This window comes from Engraulis encrasicolus, chromosome 8, assembly GCF_034702125.1.
Source record: "Engraulis encrasicolus isolate BLACKSEA-1 chromosome 8, IST_EnEncr_1.0, whole genome shotgun sequence".
NCBI classification, from domain to species: domain Eukaryota; kingdom Metazoa; phylum Chordata; class Actinopteri; order Clupeiformes; family Engraulidae; genus Engraulis; species Engraulis encrasicolus.
In genome coordinates this window covers 34,278,521-34,298,520 of record NC_085864.1, presented here as the reverse complement: position 1 = coordinate 34,298,520, position 20,000 = coordinate 34,278,521, and the positions used below count along the sequence as shown (strand labels likewise).

The window sequence follows — 20,000 nt, the reverse complement described above, 5'->3', positions numbered from 1 at the left end:
AGAGAGAGAGAGAGAGAGAATGACAGACAGAGAGGGAGAGAGAGATCGAAAGAGTGAGAGAACGAAAGAGTCTCTAAGGCTGTTTGTGTCTGGTGTTTAGCTGAGGGGGCAGTAGTGTGGGTATCTGAAAATAAGCACAGGCGCTTTTGCCTTCTGCTGATGTGTCTGGAGCAACAATGTGCTTGCGTGCTGTGTGTCACACCACACCACACCACACTACACCACAATCACACCACACCACACCACACCACAATCACACCACACAGCAGTCCACCTACTCACTAGTGACTAGTTTCAGGTGCTGCCACCACCATCCCCACTACACAAGCCATGACGGATATTCCACAGGGGAAACATAGGGTGGAGAAAAAACGCGGAAAAAAACACGGAAAAAAAGAACAGAACACAAAAAAACAAACATGCCAGACATGGGAGATGAGAGACATACGTGGCTCGCTGGCCCAAATCAAAGGCCGCTTCAAACGCTGTCAGGAATGCACCTGTTTGGAGGAAGGAGGGAAGGAGGGAAGGAAGGGAAGGCCTACCCCCCTCCCGCATCTCCATCTCCTACTATTTCCTCTTTCCTTTTTCTTTTGCCTATGGCTTTCTGCACAGCTGAATATATTTGTTTCTTTTTTTCCTCGTCTGTCCCTTTTTTCTGTTCCTGCTGTCTTTCCCCTCCATGGCTACATGCATGAGTGATGCTCGGCCAAATTGCCTTTCTCCATCTCTCTCTCTCTCCTACTCTTGTAGCAGAAGCTAGAATGATGCGCTCTCTCTTTTCTGTCTTCCTTTCTCTTCTCCCTATCTTTGACTCTCTCTCTCTCTCTCTCTCTCTCTCTCTCTACTATATCGCTTATCCTCCTCTTTTTGTTTGTGTTTGTGTAGTATGCATGTATTGTCTTACTCTCTCTGCTCTTCTCCGTATTTATGACTCTCTCTCTCTCTCTACTACTACTACATTGTCTATCCTCCTTTTTCTTTTCCCCCCCCTCTCTATTTCCCTCTTGTGTGGTATGCATGTACTGTCTCACTCTCTCCCTGCACTCTGCTGCGCAGTGCAGGGGTTGGGTGGCAGAGAGCGAGGGGATGGGGACCAAATCAGTCTGGATGGGGAGAAGATGAGAGATTTACCTTTCGTATCAGCGCGGTAGTGAAGTGGCGCCAGTGACTATTGTGTGCAGGAGATAAAAAAACAGCGGAGAGAGACTCGGTCGGTGACACCAGGGAAATGTCACAGCCGACAGAAGAGAGGCCGACTCGGTTTTGAGACAGAGTATTGAGATGCACAGCAATAACTGCTCTCTGTCACACACAGCACAGCAAGGCCTTTCTTTGTGTGTGTGTGTGTGTGTGTGTGTGTGTGTGTGTGTGTGTGTGTGTGTGTGTGTGTGTGTGTGTGTGTGTGTGTGTGTGTGTGTGTGTGTGTGTGTGTGTGTGTGTGTGTGTGTGTGTGTGTGTGTGTGTGTGTGTGTGTGCAGGATCGCTGACAGCTTTGACTGGGCCCAGGACCAAATCATCTAAAAGACCCTGTCTCTCAATGCAACCAATGTCATGATTACTCAATTTTGGGGCCCCTTATCTCACTGTGCCTGGGCCAACTGACCCGTTTGTCAGCACATGTCAGCAGAACCTGTGTCAGCAGGCCTGTGTGTGCGTTTGTGTGTGTCCATGTGTCCATGTTGTGTGTGTGCGTGTGTGTGTGTGTGTGTGTGTGTGTGTGTGTGTGTGTGTGTGTGTGTGTGTGTGTGTGTGTGTGTGTGTGTGTGTGTGTGTGTGTGTGTGTGTGTGTGTGTGTGTGTGTGTGTGTGTGTGTGTGAGAGAGAGAGCACGCACAAGGTTGGACGTGGGTGTGGGTAAAGGTGTGATTATGTCTGTTATTGAAGAAAAACAAATAAAGAAAAGAGTTCAGTGCCTTGTTTTCCAACACGTTATTGTACTTCCATCTAAGAAGTGAGGCAGAGAAAAGGTTGTATCCCAACACTATCCATTTAAAATCCATCTAATCAACCTCCAATTTTACATTAAGTCTCAATTTCGGTAAAGGGTAGGCTATTCATCACGCAACTATGTGCTTTTTTATTTTTTACTTCATTTCTGTTGGATCATTCTTCTCAGTTTCTACAACTTCAATGTAATCATTAACAAGGGTACTACAGGCGGTTGCTCATGTGATAAAGTACAGCTTAAGGGTTGTTAGTGGCTCTACTGTTTGAAAAGGCACATTTATTCCCTAAATAATTTATTCCACGGCAAGGATACTTGATCTTCCCCTCGCAGCGCAGTTCTAATTAATAATTTGCTTGACAACATGTGAAGAGCAGAAAAAAAACCCTGCCCCTTTTATTTGTCTTTCGGTAGTCAATCTGCGGCAAAGTAAATATTTCCTAATGGGGCAATTTTAGGAACTTAAAATGATGAGCGAATTCACAGCGAATGTGTGAAAAACTTGCGGCATAGCTTTGCATCTCTTTAACGTCGTCTTTCATCCTCAAGAGCATCAAAGTCGGCAATCAGAGATGGGAGAATACATGGACTAACAAGAGGAGGGGAATCCAGAAGATGATGGTGCTGTGTGTGCATGAGTGTGTGTGTGTGTGTGTGTGTTTGTGTGTGCATGTGCATGTGCGTGTGCATGCGTGCGTGTATGTGTTTGCATGCATGTGATGTGTGTTTGTGTGTTCTAGTCATGACTGCATACATGCCTGCATGCGTGAATGAGTACATGCCTGTGTACGTGTGTGCATTTGTGTGCATGTGTGTTTGTGTGCTCTAGTCTAAATAAATGAGTAGAGGCCTCACGCTGTGGAACATCAGCAGATGTTGCTGTAGCTTTAGCGAAGGGTGTTAATGTCGATGTTACTCAAATGTTAACACCTAATCTTCCCTCGCTCTCAGTTCTTGTCTTTTCCGCTTCGATATTGCAGGAAATTCCAGTAAAGTGGTAGGTCAAACTGTGACAACACGTAAATGAAATGTTGATTTGAATGTTAACACTTAATCGGCTCTCCCTCAGTTGCCATAGTTTCCGTTTTAAAGTTTCTGGTAATTATATCCCCGAAACGCGGAGCGTCGGGGATGTAATGGTTTTGCGTGCGCCGCCGCCGCGTCCGCCGCCGCCGCCGCGTCCGCCGCGTAAGGTCTTTCGTGTTAACGCGATAACTTTTGAACGGATGTTTGGATTTGTCCCAGATTTTTTGGGTGAATGCTCTAGGGCAGGTTCATGAACTGATTCGAGTTTGGAGGTCAACACTTTCAAGATGGCCGAATTCAAGATGGCCGAATTTTTGTTTGGTCCATAACTTCTGACCGGGTGGATGGATTTGTCCCAGATTTGGTGTGTGAATGCTCTAGGGTAGGTTCATGAACTGCTTCGAGTTGGGAGGTCAACACTTTCAAGATGGCCGAATTCAAGATGGCCGAATTATTGTTTGGTCCATAACTTCTGACCGGGTGGATGGATTTGTCCCAGATTTGGTGTGTGAATGCTCTAGGGTAGGTCCATGAACTGATTCGAGTTTGGAGGTCAACACTGTCAAGATGGCTGAATTCAAGATGGCCGAATTATTGTTTTGCCCATAACTACTGACCGGGTGGATGGATTTGTCCCAGATTTGGTGTGTGAATGCTCTAGGGTAGGTTCATGAATTGATTCGAGTTTGGAGGTCAACACTTTCAAGATGGCTGAATTCAAGATGGCCGAATTATTGTTTGGCCCATAACTACTGACCGGGTGGATGGATTTGTCCCAGATTTTGTGTGTGAATGCTCTAGGGTAGGTTCATGAACTGATTCGAGTTTGGAAGACAACACTTTCAAAATGGCGGAATTTTCTTTTGGCCCATAACTTCTGACTGGGTGGATTGATTTGCCCGGTAACACCTTATTTTAATGGTTCACCATTTCAGTGAATCTACCATATTAGGTACAGTGTAATAACCAATGTAACAATATTTAATACCATGTAATACTAGTGTAATACCAGTGTAACAATATGCAATATCAGGTACAGTGTAATAACGAGTGTAACAGTATGCAATACCATGTAATATAGAGTAATACCAGTGTAACAATATGCAATACCATGTAATACCACTTACGCACAAACACATGATGTAAGTAAAACAATTACATTGTATTAAATATTGTTACACTGGTTATTACACTGTACCTAATGTGGTATATCCACTGAACCATTAAAACAGTATTACCATTTGCCCCATTTTTTGCTTCATTTTCACAATAGTCGTTTGGTTTTAAGCCTATGCACGTCATGTCACGTCTGTATGTATCATATACGTTTACGAAATGGTGGACGGGAGTGGTAGGAATGATGGGGGACTGGAAGCGTCGCGTTTCGGGGATATACCTTAAGCAGTCGAAGGCGACTGCACAGGCAGTCTAGTTTTAGCAAAGGTGTAGGTCAGCCTATAACTAGTAGGCTATATTAAATGCACAGTGTACACCTTCTACTTATGTTTTGTAACACTTTATTTTAGGGATACATCTATTAGCACTAATACATACAATGTGCCTGTATAAGTAACTTGTAAGGCATGTACAAAGCAAAATCAAACATTTGTTAGGCATGTATTCGCAAATGTCTTGTTCATGCACAATAAGGGATTTATTACCAATTTAACCTTAGTAAGGACCTAGTAGGCCTTAGTGTTTGCTTAGTACATGTCTTACAAGATAGCCTACTTATGCAGGCATTAACAGTGCATGTATTAGTGCTTATAGATGTATCCCTAAAATAAAGTGTTACCGTGTTGAAACGTGTGTGAAAAACGATGATGTGTAATCCTAGTGGTGGATTTGTTGTGTGTACTTTGTGTAGTGGTGGCACATCCTCCACCCTTAGCGTTTTACCACTCTCAAACTGTGCCTGCTAATGGTATGCTGCTCATCACTAACATATGCTAATGAAATCAACATGAGAAACAGGAAAAGAGTGAAGATTATTTGTTTCTGTGTGTGTGTTTGTGTGTGTGTGTGTGTGTGTGTGTGTGTGTGTGTGTGTGTGTGTGTGTGTGGTGTGTGTGTGTGCGTGCGTGCGTGCGTGCGTGCGTGCGTGCGTGCGTGTGCACATGTGTGCATGGATGCGTGCATGTGCGTGTGGATGTCACTCAAATTGATTGGGGCGACATTACGTAGGTAGCAGTTGTAGGGTGACATTCACAGTTATTTATTAATTAATTCGCTTACTTTTAATTGTTGTGCTCTTTAGCCCTGTATGGTATATGTCCCTTCTCTGGGACCCCAAGACACCAACGCTAATGGGGATGGTTTGGCCTCTGGGTCGCTGGGGACAGACCCCGGGCAGCTTTATCCCCAGCCAAAAGCACAGAGCACACTGGCTCCCCTTCACCTCTGTCCATGGCAATGTACCTCCAACCTCCAACCACCAACTCACTGCCACCACCACTTCCAACCCCCTTCCCCTTCCCCTTCCCCTCACTCCTACACCCAGGGCCGCCGACAGCTTTGGCCGGGCCCGGGACAAAGTCCTCTGAAAGGGCCCCCCACCACCAAATACAGTCCATGTAATGGAACCCAATTATTGGGCTCTCAATCTCCCTGGGCCCGGGACAACTGACCCCTTTGCCCCCACCCTTGTCAGCTTCCCTGTCTACACCCCCCATCAGCGATGCGGCGTCTAGGCTGAGGCTGAATGCTCTGAGGTGCGAAGCCCCGAGCCCTCCAGCCCTGAGCCCTGCAGAGCTGCTATGCTTTCCTGGAAGATGCAATAATTAGCCTCCAGGGCTTGCAGCACATCCGCCGTGTAACCTCTCACTCAAACCTCATGCCTAATTCAACATCCCCGGTGCCTCGGGGGTCATCGCCATCGACACTGGTCCCAGACCTGTGCTGTGCTGTGCTACCCTTGCAGTTACAGTTCAAGGTGCAGAGGTCAATCGGCAAAAAAAGGTCCCCAATGTTTGACAACTCGCTGTATATATAGGGCCAAGGACGCTGGCAGCTTTTTCTGGGCCCGGGACAAAGACATCTGAAAGGGCCCTAAACACAACACATACAATGTAATGAGGATCCAATTCTGGGCCCCCTCTCTCTCCCTGGGCCCGGGACAAGTGACCTGTTTGTCCCCCCCCCTGTCGGCTCTCCTGTATATAGCCACTGCTGTTTCAGTTTTTTTTGTGCCTCTTTCCGTTCTCGCCTTTTTTTCTCTTTCACGCCTTTTATGGGTCACCTCGGCGCAAGTTTCTAGTCTGCAGGGCTGATGTGTTTTGCTTGACAGCATGACGTGCATGCACTAATCCCAGCAGGCCTCACCTCTGGTGTCAGAGAGGCAGCAACACTCTCTACTGTGTGTGTGTGTGTGTGTGTGTGTGTGTGTGTGTGTGTGTGTGTGTGTGTGTGTGTGTGTGTGTGTGTGTGTGTGTGTGTGTGTGTGTGTGTGTGTGTGTGTGTGTGTGTGTGTGTGTGTGTGTGTGTGTGTGTGGGAGGGGAGTGGGATAGAGAGATCTGACCTGTGAATATATGTGTGGTGGATATATGTGCAATGTTGTGTGTGATGTATTTGTGTCTTCCTCTGTATTTATATATGTATGCTACTTGACACCTTAATTTCCCTGGGGATCAATAAATGATACTCTACTCTACTCTACTCTACTCTACTCTACTCTACTCTACTCTACTCTACTCTACGCTATTCCTATGTCAGTAGCAGCACAGTGGCACAAACGGGGGAAAGAATCCCACTTCAGCAGGGAATTTGCTTCTCCCTCTTGTTTATCATTTAACCCTATACTGCACGCTGTTGCCATATGGCAACATACCATTCTTTTGGCATTTCCTGGTATTTAAATATAAATAATAGACACTGATTGGTTTTCATATTGAAACTGTGGCCTTGTTTTATCCAATTATGTGGTTTCTTGACATCACCTGACACCACACACTGCCCCAGGCTCACTCTTTCCCTCACTGTACATGAGCGTGTGTCCTTGACAGATTACTCTGGCATTGGCCAAGATTTTTCACACTTTTTGCAATATTTACAAAATTTAAAAAAATATTGGGATGATCTATAGTTAGTCATGATCTGCTTTCACCATTTGTTTTGTTTTCCAACTAAAATTATTTCCATTTTATGTTGAAAAATAGGTATGTTGCCATACGGCAACATTGTGCGGTAATGGAACAAGACGGTCAATGGGGAAAGTGTATTGATACAAATACCCAATTCTAATTGATTGATTAATTGATTTATTTATTGATTTAATGATTGATAACTGATAATATTTATAATTTGTGTAAATGGCAGTCTGTAATGAACATTAAAAATGTTATAATAGGTGTACAGAACTGTTTTATGAGCTTTCACTCTGAGTACATGCAGAAAAGCGAACAAGGCCTATGCAGCCTCCCCAGACTGCCAGAGGTATACCACAAAAATCCCCAAACCCCAGATTAGAGCATAAAGCTACTGTCATCTTGACCATTTGAAGCCTCCAAAATGTTTTGACTTCATGTGTATGTTATAATTAGGCTAATTTGCACACAATGTTTGTCCAAATCTGTCAACCCGATCACAAATTATTGTACAAAGTCAACCATTTTGAAAGTCAGCCATTTCAAAAGCATAATCTCGAAATTTCAAACAGCTCATCAACCAATTATATTATTAACACACAAGATTTACTGCAAATCCAAGCACCCATTGAAAAGTTGTGGCGTAAACAAAAGGTAGGCCGTCTCGAAAGATTGCCAACTTCAAAGTCAGCCATCTTGAAAGTCAGCTATCTTGAAAGCACTGGCCTCACACTTTTACATGACTTATTTACTCATTATAGAGTGTTATCACACAAGGTTTAGTGTAAATCCAAGCATCCATTCAAAAGTTATGACAAATAAACTGTCGGTTATGTTGAAAGATGCCTGGCCCGCAAATCGGCCATCTTGAATGTCGGCCATCTTGAAAGTGTTGGCTTCCAAAATTAAATCAGTTCATGTACATATTATAGACAGTTACCATACACATTTTTGTGCAAATCTATGCACAGATATTGTGTTAATACCTAATATATTCATTGGTGGTTGGTCAAAGTAATACCACTGAAATACTGTTTTTCGGGGATATAATAAACAGTATTCACTTGTTCTCTCAGTGGCAAAAATGTGTTAAGTAACTCCCTTGAACTTGTGGGTAAACTTTCAATGTTTTTCTGAGATAAAAACAATTATATTTCTATAAAATAATCCATAATGTTGTATGACCCTTGTTTGGTCTTGGAGGGAAAATGTACACTGGATCCTTTCCGTAACTGCACAATGTTGCCATATGGCAACAAACCTAAAAGTACCCCCCCAAAAAACTGTTTTTTTGAAAAAAATTGCAAAAATGTCTTAAGAAGTTAATTTTATGTGACAAAAACCACAGTAAGATTTTTTTCCATGATGGGATAATAATGTGTGCAGTATAGGGTTAAACCGTTTAAATAATGAAAAAAAAGAGGCAGCAACAAATCCTACGTTGAAAATAACATTTCTTTTTTTTCCCCTCTCTTTTTTTGTGTTTATGTTACTTTGGTCCCGCTTTCAGGACCAAAACTTTTCGGTCGGTGTCAGTCCGGGGCTTTATCCAGTTTCAGCAGCAGCAGCAGCAGCAGCAGCAGCAACAGTGGCAGGCAGCACGAACAGCAGGAGGAAGCTGCGTCTGCTGCTGCATACGCAAGTGGCACTCCGCTCGGCTCACTCCTAACCCGATATTCTACCAAACACACATTCATCTCCGTTTCAGTCGGGGAAGGGATCAATAGCAAAAATGCCTAATGTTATTCCAATTTCGCTCTGCCAATGGTGACAACAAACATGGGCTTCTACAACATATATTACAGCCAACGAGATATTAGTTTAGTGACACAAGTATGGGCCTTCCTACCCATGTATCTATTAGATCACATTCCCTGCAGAAATGCAGACATCTATTCAATATCTCCCTACTATTCATATGTATATATGTGTGTAGTTGTACACTACGTTTGCGCTGTATGTAGGGATGTGCAGTAGGCTATGTACTGTATGTATGTATGTATGTATGTATGTATGTATGTATGTATGTATGTATGTATGTATGTATGTATGTATGTATGTATGTATGTATGCATGTATGTATGCATGCATGTATGTATGTATATATGTATGTATGTATATATGTATGTATGTATGTATGTATGTATGTATGTATGTATGTATGTATGTATGTATGTATGTATGTATGTATGTATGTATGTATGTATATATGTATGTATGTATATATGTATGTATGTATGTATGTATGTATGTATGTATGTATGTATGTATGTGTATGTGTGTATGTATGTATGTATGTATGTATGTATGTATGTATGTATGTATGTATGTATGTATGCACAGTATGTATGCGTACAGTATGTATGCGTACAGTATGTACTGTATGTATGTAATAATGTAGGCCTATGTATGTAAGTACAGTATATATGTTAGTAGGCAGGCTATGTGTGTATGTTGGATGCACCCGTATGTACCGTATGTAAGTATACTGTATGAATATATACTATATGCATGGCCTCAGGTACACATGTAAGTATAGTACACATGTACTCTATTTACTATAAAGCATGTAGGTCTGCGGAAATGCATGTGTCTCTGCACCAATGTATTGTATCTCTACTGTACACATATAGGTACACATATACACATACAGTACACAGCACATGCCATGGGCCTATTGTCAAAAGGGGGAAGAATTGCATCAGAGCACGGTAGCCATATATGGCGCGTATCAGAGGGGAGCGTTACAGAAGTGGCAGACACACTTTCAAGAGAGGCTTTGGGGTTTTGAGCAGAGCTGTCAAGGCCGGGGGATTTTTAGCGGGCTGACAGGTGAGAGATACAGCCAGGAGTGCCTGCCGCACTCCCAGGCCTGTCATGAAAAGTTGCGCGGTGTTCGCAGTCATCGCACGCGAGTGTTAAAGGACAGCTCCTGCGTGTGCTGTGACACAGAGCTGGAATACATTTCGCCTCTGTGCACGCAGTACTAAATATTCCTGTGAAAAAAAGCCCCCAATTTCCTCATCCCCACCCCCCCCACACACACACACACACACAACCTGCCTTTTTCTTTCGCACCCCTCTCCCTCCCTACCTTTAAATCTCACACTCTATTTCTCTCTCTGTCTTTCTCTCTCTTTCTTTCTCTCTCCCTCTCTTCTCGTCCCCTTCTTTGTCACAGCCGATATACCCCAGCAAACAGATAATGCAGACATACAGAGCAAGGCTTTTCATTTGCCCCCCCTAAAAACAGAAACATTGACCGTCTTGGTGTCTCCACTCTCCCCCACTATCTCCACATGATGCAACCACAATGGCAATCCATGATTTTTGCTATAGTCTGCAATTGTGGTGCCGGTGGAAGTGGTGCCGCTTGTAGAAGCACTCAGGCTAGCGCCGCCTGGTGGTCCAGTTCAATTTAAGTCATTACATTGAATTGATAACACTGACCTAAAGCGTTTGTACAAAGCAACCTACAGCTATTGTTCAATAGGTTCAGGGTAATGTCTATAGTGCAATGGCATTTTAGCCATTGATATTATACTGTAGGATTACAACTGGCAATCTTGTGTTTCCATGACTAACTCCATAGCATTAAGCCACAGCTGTCCAGCTCAGTCACTGAGTTCGAGTTTCCTGAATATGTAGGCTATATGGTCAAATACAGTTTATATATATATATTCAAATCAACAATGACCACTACATCCCTTCTATTAAGAATTTAAAACCAAAACAAAAAAGAAAAGCCTTACCTGCGGGTTGGATGTAGTGTTATAAAGTATCCACCCAGCATAGAGAGAGCAAATGCCAATACAGAAAACGCAGACACTTTGCACAATATGGATGCCCCTGACACTGGATGCAGGGCCCGGGACAAATTAATCTGAAAGGGCCCCCTGAACAATACATGCAATGTAATATGGACCCAATTCTGGGCCCCCTCTCTCCCTGGGCCAGGGGCAACAAACTCCTTTGCCCCCCACCCAGCTTCCCTGCTGGATGTTGTGCTGGAGCAGCCCAACAGAGGCAAAACAGAACAGACGAACGCGGCTGAAAGTGCAGTAGACAGTTGGGTGGGGGGGTACCGAGGCGGTGGGAGAGAGGCAGTATGATATAAATAGACCCGGCTCCCTTGACAGATGTTATGGTTTCAAGCTCACCGTGAGTAATTGAGCTAACTAACAATGGTTTAGGGAGCCCCAGAGCAGCACTATTATCAGAGCCCAATTCATCAGGTCAAAGAACAAATGAGAGGAAGCCGCTAGCTCGTACGCTAGCTCTTACGCTCGCTCGCTCGCTAGCGCGCGCAAACAAACTCTAATTCATTACTGGCTTTTCTGGTCTACGTAGTTTGCTTTTGCTCTGCCTCTGCTCTGCTTCGTTTGGCGTTTCTTCGCTAAGACCCCCTCAGCTAGTGTGAGATTAGAGGTGAATGACCTCCCAGGCTGCCGTAGCGTAAGAAAGGGGAGAAAAAGGGGCTGGGTCCTTCAGCTTGCTCCTGTGAAGCACTTATAATTACTCATTCATATCCATTTGTGCATGGCCGCCGTGGAGTGCCGGAGACGGCAGCGCTGTAATTTGTCTTCTCTCTTTCTCTTTCTCTCCTCTTTTCTTTTCTTTCTCTCCCTGATACTCTCTCTCTCTCTCTCTCTCTCTCTCTCTCTCCTTATCTCTCTTTCGTTCTTGCTCTGTCACTCCCTCTCTTGCCTTTGCCACCCCCCTCTCCTCCACCTCTTTCTCATCCCGGTACCACACACACACACACACACACACACACACACACACACACACACACACACACACACACACACACACACACACACACACACACACACACACACACACACACACACACACACACACACACACACGCACCGAGCGTCTCCTGGCGTACAGATCATTAGTTTCACTTTTCATTAGTGGAGATCAATAGGGTGGATCAGTCGCTCGTGGAGGGTATACTGAGTCACACACACACACACACACACACACACACACACACACACACACACACACACACACACACACACACACACACACACACACACACACACACACACACACACACACACACAAACACACACACACAAACTCTCGCCATCCCACTAACTAAACAGCCCTCCACTCTCCAACCCTCCCCCCCCCCCCCCCCACCTGGGGTGGGGGAAGAGAGGGTGTGTGAGGCCTATAAGATGGAGAGTGTGGGATTGTGGTGTGATGGAGGCTGAGATGGTGGTGCTGCACAGTGCATTTTGCAGCGTTAATTTAACACTGACGGTGTCGATTTTAACACCCACAGTGTTGATAGAACTCTCTCGGTGTTGAGTTGGCACTGCACAATGTGCTGCGTGGTGGTGCACCACTGGGCCTTTATAGTTACAGCGTCATGCAGGCCTTCCGGATGTGATGGAGTGTTGAGGGGTGTTGGGGTGAGTGTAGGGGTGCGGAGCCAGGGAGGAAATGAGGAGAGTAGGAAGGGAGTGAGGGAGAGACGGAATGACAGAGGGAGAGGTGGAGGGAGGGATGGAGGGATAGATGGATGGAGGGAGGTAGCGCCAATAAAGTCCCCAGGTGGGAGATTAGCGATATCTCCAATGGCTGCCCAATAACGCAGAAAGAGCAACATTGAATAATAAGCCAATAAAGTTTAATTAGGATTCACTGGCTTAATAATGAAGAGGGAAGAGGATTGCAGCAGGAAATTAAAACTGAGGACTGTGATGAATCTACTTTCTCTCTCTCCCCCCACATATACCGGCACTAGCTAGCTAATAATGACTTAAGAATGACCGAATGATTATTTCTAGCATTGTAATTTTCTTTTCTTTTTTTCTCTCCACCCTCCCTCTCTCTCACTCCTGTAGTGTTTGGTATTAGCCATGCAATTTAGGAGAGTGTGTCAGCATTCTCTCACTTTGGTCTGCAAGAGAAAAAAATATTCTCCATATTTAACTACACTATAAAAACGGTGAAAGCTAATTAAACCATGCTCTACGGTTATGGTTAATAAAGGTATTTTGCATAATTACACCTTATATTTATATTGGTGTGTGCCTAGGCTACTGCGCATGCTACAAGAATAGCAATATGGAAAGACACATAAACTCCCACATTGAAGTACTTTGTAGACAGAATAAAAAAGAGAGAGAGAGAGAGAGAGAGAGAGAGAGAGAGAGAGAGAGAGAGAGAGAGAGAGAGAGAGAGAGAGAGAAGAGGAGAGAGAGAGAGAGAGAGAGAGAGAGAGAGAGAGAGAGAGAGAGAGAGAGAGAGAGAGACATGTCATCATAGAAAGGAAGGAAAGAGAGGCCGGGCGCTAACCTAGCACGGTGAGGCGGGCAGGACGTGACCTCATGGCTGCCTGGATGGCCTGGCACTCAAACACAGCGTCGTCCAATAGCTCCACTCGCTGGATGCGGAGGTGGTGCTCACCAGAGCTGTGGTCACCCACCACTGAGTATCGAGGGTAACCTGCAAAAGAAGAAGAACCACAATCACATTTTACTGCCCAAGTTACAAGGTAGTAATACCGAGGGTAACCTGCAGAAGAAGAATAACCACAATCACATTTTACTGCCCAAGTTACAAGGTAGTAATGCCAAGGGTAACCTGCAAAAGAAGTCACAATCATAATCACAGTCACATTTTACTGCCCAAGTTAGTAATAACGAGGGTGACCTGCAACAGAAGAGTCATAATCACAGTCGTATTCAGAATGGACTGTCTAAAGGTAGTAATAGTGAGGTTAGCCTGCAGCACAATAATACACATTAACCCTTGTGTTGTGTTCATAAGCTGCATACACCTGTGGTGTTCGGGTCATTTTTGACCCGTGATAACAAAACTCAGCCATAAAATACCTAAAAACACTAGTTATCATCACATTTTGTTTTTCATCTCATGGTTAACTTGGTATGTATTCATATCCATGGAAATATTACTTTATGTATTTATATTTTTGACTTTTTTGACTTTTTTGTCTTTTATCTTACATTATGCAAATCGTTTTTGATGACCAAAACTATCCAAATCTGCATAATTTCACTATTAATACCTCCTAAAGTGATAAAATTAGTGATTATGTTGTCCTTGTATTACAGCTGATATGAGAGTACAACAACCCCTACATTTATTGTATTAGTTTTTCTCTAATATTAAAAAATATCATCAATAGTGGCATTTGTGGTGTCCGGGTCCAAACCAACCCAAAGAGATTTATAGCAGGATAAAGACCAAATGTCAACTAACTTAGTTTTTCAGTGCATAAAATCAATGTTTAAACATGTTGACTTGGTGTTTTTCAATATATATATGATTTTAGTGTGATAAATACACAAAATAACAATTCTGTCAGAGTCACAGCTATTCCGCCAATCTAATGCAAAGATATTGGAAATGAACACCTCAATGAACATGAAAAAAGTCACACTATTCATCTGAATCCCCTATGCCATGAACATGGACCATTATGTAATTGTCACATCAACTTTATATAAAGTATAAGACCAGTTCTACATGTTTGGGTGCCATTATGAATTTTTGATACGTTTTTTGGAAAAAACTATGTGCAAAAATGTATTTTGCAAACAAATGTGCAAAAAATCTCATTATATTCCCTGACCATGAAAACATATGAGTAGACACCAGAAATACATCTGTACTCCTTTCACAACAGGAGATATGACGTATTGTAGTATATGGGAATGTCCGGCGGCCATATTGGATTTGGAATATGAAAAAGCTGGCAAAAAATGTTTCAGTCAAGAAATATATTTTCCTCACCATAAATCACCAAACTGAAGACAAAGGGCAACCAACAGCTTTTCAGAAATGCAGACAACAACCAAAAATCTATGCCGGGTCAATTTTGACCCAGAACACCACAGATGTAACTTTTTTTTTTTTGGACCTTTAAAATTTACTAAAATGATAAAACATATTTTTTTTGTGTTGAAAGGATTGTGGCTGAGGATTAGATGAAGCCTTATTCCAAGAAAATAAAGGAAAGTGTGTTTTTTCCACACTAAAACTTGAAAACGTGTCAAAAATGACCCGAACACAACATAAGGGTTAAAAATACAGTGTTGGTTCAACACTTAGACAAAAATCTGGAACAAAAACACTCTTTAAAATGTTAAATTGACTGTCTAACTGTCAAGTTAACACTGCATTATTTTACCATGTAGGACATATGTAAGAATCACCATGACTGCTTAAATGGCTGGTAGGCTGTAAAGAGGTGTTACCAGAAACTGTGGGTTTGAGGCACAAACTCCATCCACACATAGTCCTCTGTTATCCATTAGTCTTGCACCCTTTGCATTCTGATGATTTACCCTCTCTTAGCCTTTAAAGTCATAGACCAGGCTACTTATCCTTTGAAACTGGAGTCTATGAGTCAACACAAATTGTTCGGTTCGCCTTTGAGCAACAGTGTGCCAAATAATGTGTTATGAGTGTGTAGTTCTTTTCCCAAAGCAGTGCATTTGTGAACTAATCTGCTCATACAGAGCCATCTGTATGGGAAAATATTAGGCCTACATTCACTTTGACTGAATGTTTGAAATTTTTTTGGGGTGATATCACTTCTGGTCCATTGGTACGCGTGCATATGTTATGCAAAGTAGCATCACAACACTGCTAGTGAAACTAGCGAGGCAGTCAGATTTTACTTGAGATCAGCAACCCTTTCATAATGCGTCTGCAGCTACACATAATTAAAGCCTAATTACAGTAAAAGACTATACATACACATCAACACTGCCATCATAACAGAGCTGTAATGTATGAGAGTGTGTGTTTAAGGCTGTGCAAATATTTATCCCTACACAACAGTAACTAGCGAGTTGAGATGGATGGTGATTAAACCGGAGGACGAATGGGTCCATCCTGCATTATTTGACAGTGTAGCTGCAGACATTCGTCACATATTGATTACTAATATGTGGACAGTGGTGAAGTGTTTTTTCTAGAAGACCTGTGTCTCTGTGACAGCACGGAGGGATAGTTGGCTTCAATACTTTTTGAATTGGATATTAGCAGGGCTGGCAGGCATTGAGGGCGAGCTCAAGATGAACACACGTCCTCGATGAGGAGCAGACAGGCGAGCACATTCTTGATTGTGTCACTTCCTGGTTCATTTTGGCAACCTCTTCACACAAGTGACTTCAAGCAGCTGCTTCAAGGGCCCTCAGTGCGCTGCAGCTTTGCCTAATTATCAAGGAGTGACTTGAAATAACATTGGCTTTTTCAACATTTTTCTGTCTCCATCTCTGTCTCTGCCTTTGTCTCTGTCTCTCTCTCTCTCTCTCTCCCTCCTTCTCCCCCCCTCTCTCTCTCTCCCTCCTTCTCCCCCCCTCTCTCCCTGTCTCTATTTGTCTCTGTCTGTATCCATCCATCTCTCTTAGTCTCTCTTGCTCTCTCTATCTCTTCCCGTCCCTATCCATCTCTGTAACCTTCTCTATCTCTGTCTCTATGTCTGGGAGACATGGAGTGAACACCCGTGGCTACTCTGTGTCCGTGTAACTCTGAACTGCTGATCTCTCACTTCAGTCCTATCTTAGCACATTTAAAAAATATATATATACACAACCGACTCCTACAATAGCCTCTACTTTTGAGTTGAGTTGATTTAATCCGATGATGTGGTTTGTGTATAGGATTATTTACACTACATACATTAACCTCTGTGCTTAATATGTTGATGGCCTCTTGCTGTTTGGACGCTCGCCAAGTGCCAAGGAGCACAGTATTGATTTTTTTGCTCGCTCCATCAAAGTGAGTCATGTCCACTTCGGAAGATTTCTCCTGACGTGATGGTGGTGAGGCTATTGAAAGGTTCAACAACCTCCTTTGGCCTTTCCCATCAGCATCCTCCCATACTGTAAGTAATACATATACACTACACTATGTCTATTTATTAGGAAGACGTCCGGAGGTCAATTTCTTCTCATCGTCTCTGTCTCTCATTTTCCATCTCTCTGTCTCTCTCTGTCTCTCTCTGTCTCTCTCTCTGTCTGTCTCTCTCTCTCTCTCTCTCTCTCTCTCTCTCTCTCTCTCATCTATCTATCTATCTATCTATCTATCTATCTATCTATCTATCTATCTATCTATCTATCTATCTATCTATCTATCTATCTATCTATCTATCTATCTATCTATCTATTTATTAGGTCAATTTCTTCTCATCGTCTCTGTCTCTCATTTTCCATCTCTCTGTCTCTCTCTGTCTCTCTCTGTCTCTCTCTCTCTCTCTCTGTCTCTCTCTCTCTCTCTCTCTCTCTCTCTCTCTCTCTCTCTCTCTCTCTCTCTACAGTGCAAAATGTAAACCTGGCGAGGTACGTGTATAAACAAATTCATCGTGCTTTATGTCTACTAAAAAAACATGCCATGGTAAACTTCTTGTAAACATCCGTCTGTTCTCTAACAGCGATAAACAGACTTTGCAACTATATTATTATTTCGACTGACTGTGTGACGCGAAAAAACCTTTTTTGTTGTGATTGCCAATGCAGCTAGATGAACACAGCATGGTATCCACAATCCCACTATTTCACGATGATGCTTGAAAAAGAGAGCGACAATGAGAGGACTGCATATTGCGGGTGGTGGTGGAAAAAAATAGAGCCCAAAAAAGACCAAATGGCGTATAATGGGTTTTAAGTCCTTCAGTTCAGCTATTGAAGCCACTGTGCTGCGAAACCCCCCAATTATTATCAGTAGCACCATTGGATCCCATTCACTTTTAATAGACCATAGAGTAGCTCTTGTTTCTGTGCTCCGCAAAAAGAGTTACTGCTGATTACCACACTGGTAACTGCTGAGCATTTCAGCTTCCCCCATACAGCCTTTTAATCTCCCTACCGCAGAGTAGTGCCACAGTGTCAGAGAGAAGTACAAAATAAACAAAGGCAGGGAAATTTACAGTCAGCACGGATGTATTGTTTGTTATTGAAAAGTCAGGAGAAAGGTACTGTCTGTGTACTTCTTTTTCGTACATTTGTTGCACGGCTGTGTTCCAGGTTCCAGCACAATAAGTCACGAAGAGCAGAAATTACTTAAGCTGAAGGTTGGTCAAATCACACGCAGGTCTCACTAAATAACTTTAATGAACATTGACCCAGCATTCAATATTGTGGTTTATTTCCCAACGCAGACAAATCGATGGAATTGTTGAACCATTCACTGTATAAACATTCGCCAGCAGACCTTAAATCCAAAAGACCTGCTGCATTTCAATATGCCTATGAACATAATGAATCACTATTTGAAATAATATTGAATAAGCCATTATCCTTTTAATAGGATTATTAAAAGTGATTCTAAAACATTGTGACTGTAATAAGGTTTGGCATAATGTTTCCCAAGTGAAAACATATAGAATTTAGGATGTGATGATCTCTATTTAGGGTCAATTGTTGGTTAAATATATATCTCTCTAAGGTGATGTCGAATAATAACTCTTCTCCATTATACCATGTGAAGGCTTGAAACCGCCCCATGCATGCAATTAGCTCGCTGGTTTGACCCAATGTTGCATGTTGAAAATGTATAATGTGTGTGTGTGTGTGTGTGTGTGTGTGTGTGTGTGTGTGTGTGTGTGTGTGTGTGTGTGTGTGTGTGTGTGTGTGTGTGTGTGTGTGTGTGTGTGTGTGTGTGTGTGTGTGTGTGTGTGTGTGTGTGTGTGTGTGTGTGTGTGCATATGAGTGTGTACGGTAAGTATGTACCGCATGTATGTAGTAGGTATGTATGGTAAGTGCAGTGGAATGGGTCTGCTGATGGTGGTGGGTGGAGGGGTTAGAAAACATGCTTTCACAGCACTCATGCGGAGTAAAGAGATGCATAACCCTCGCGTGACCCAACAGGCCTTTCACCCATAACACCACCGCCCCCACCCTCCGCCCGCCCACACACACACACACACACACACACACACACACACACACACACACACACACACACACACACACACACACACACACACACACACACACACACACACACACACACACACACACACACACACACACACATTATCTCTTAGAGACCTGATTAAGTGCCCCCTTTCCAGAGATGGCAGTGTTTAAATATTTATTCCAGTACATATTTTCAATCAATTGGTAGGTTGGAGCAACACATTGCTTTAAGTAATTTCATTTCCTGTGACAAGCTGGCAGAGAAAAATGTGCCGCGCGTCATAACGGTCAATGCAAATGTGCTTTTATCGTTTCGCAGCAAGCTTCCTGTTAAAAAAAGACAAATTACATTTTAGTGTATTCGTGACTTCTCCAGACATAACAAAAAAAAAAGCGACGGAGGGGGCCCTAACAGTGACAAATGGTTTCGGAATATGCAAGAAAGCTAAAATTGCACATGCCGTGGAGGCACTTGGGGGTGTTGTGATTACACATATTGGTTCAAGTCTTCAAAAAAAATGTAAACAAAAAAGGAATTAAATAATGCTCCCATTGATCTCAATGAAATCCACAGACAACCCGTGTCACCCGAAAAAGCAAACAATGTAAAATAGACCCATTAAGAGTAATGAATCCATCAGGGAGAGGAATTTTTTAGTCTCCACAGGCGGATCAATGCCAAGGGAAATGGTCATGAACACAGACTGGGGACAGCGATTTACTGCTTGGCTGTGTATCGGCCTGCTCCCCCTGGGGGCAACGCTGTGTGTTGGTGGCAGGAGGAGATATTGGTGCCTGGCATCAAGTGTTATTCCTAGCTAGGTGGAAACAGTATTGTATTAAAACACTAGGTCCCTTCTTGCTCCCTCTCTCCTTCCCCATCCTCCTCCTCCTCCTACGTATATCCCCTTGGGCTGTGTGCTTGCTGAAGACCTCTCATTTTAGGTGTCCTTGCCTTCTGTTGAAGTTATTTTTTACTTAGCCGGGTAAAGTTTTTCGTCTCGGCGTCTCATTTATATGTGTTGACAGTT

The 20,000-nt window shown here is 43.1% G+C and overlaps 1 protein-coding gene across 3 annotated transcripts in view; it reads right to left on the bottom strand.

Moving 5' to 3' along the window:
• kirrel3b (kirre like nephrin family adhesion molecule 3b) overlaps positions 1 to 20,000 on the bottom strand; it is a 327,097-nt gene that overhangs the window by 82,241 nt on the left and 224,856 nt on the right. For all 3 annotated transcript variants that reach the window (XM_063204439.1, XM_063204438.1, XM_063204440.1), the window contains exon 3: positions 13,376 to 13,525. In XM_063204439.1, the coding sequence (XP_063060509.1) occupies positions 13,376 to 13,525 (150 nt within the window). The remainder of the gene's footprint in view (positions 1 to 13,375; positions 13,526 to 20,000) is intronic.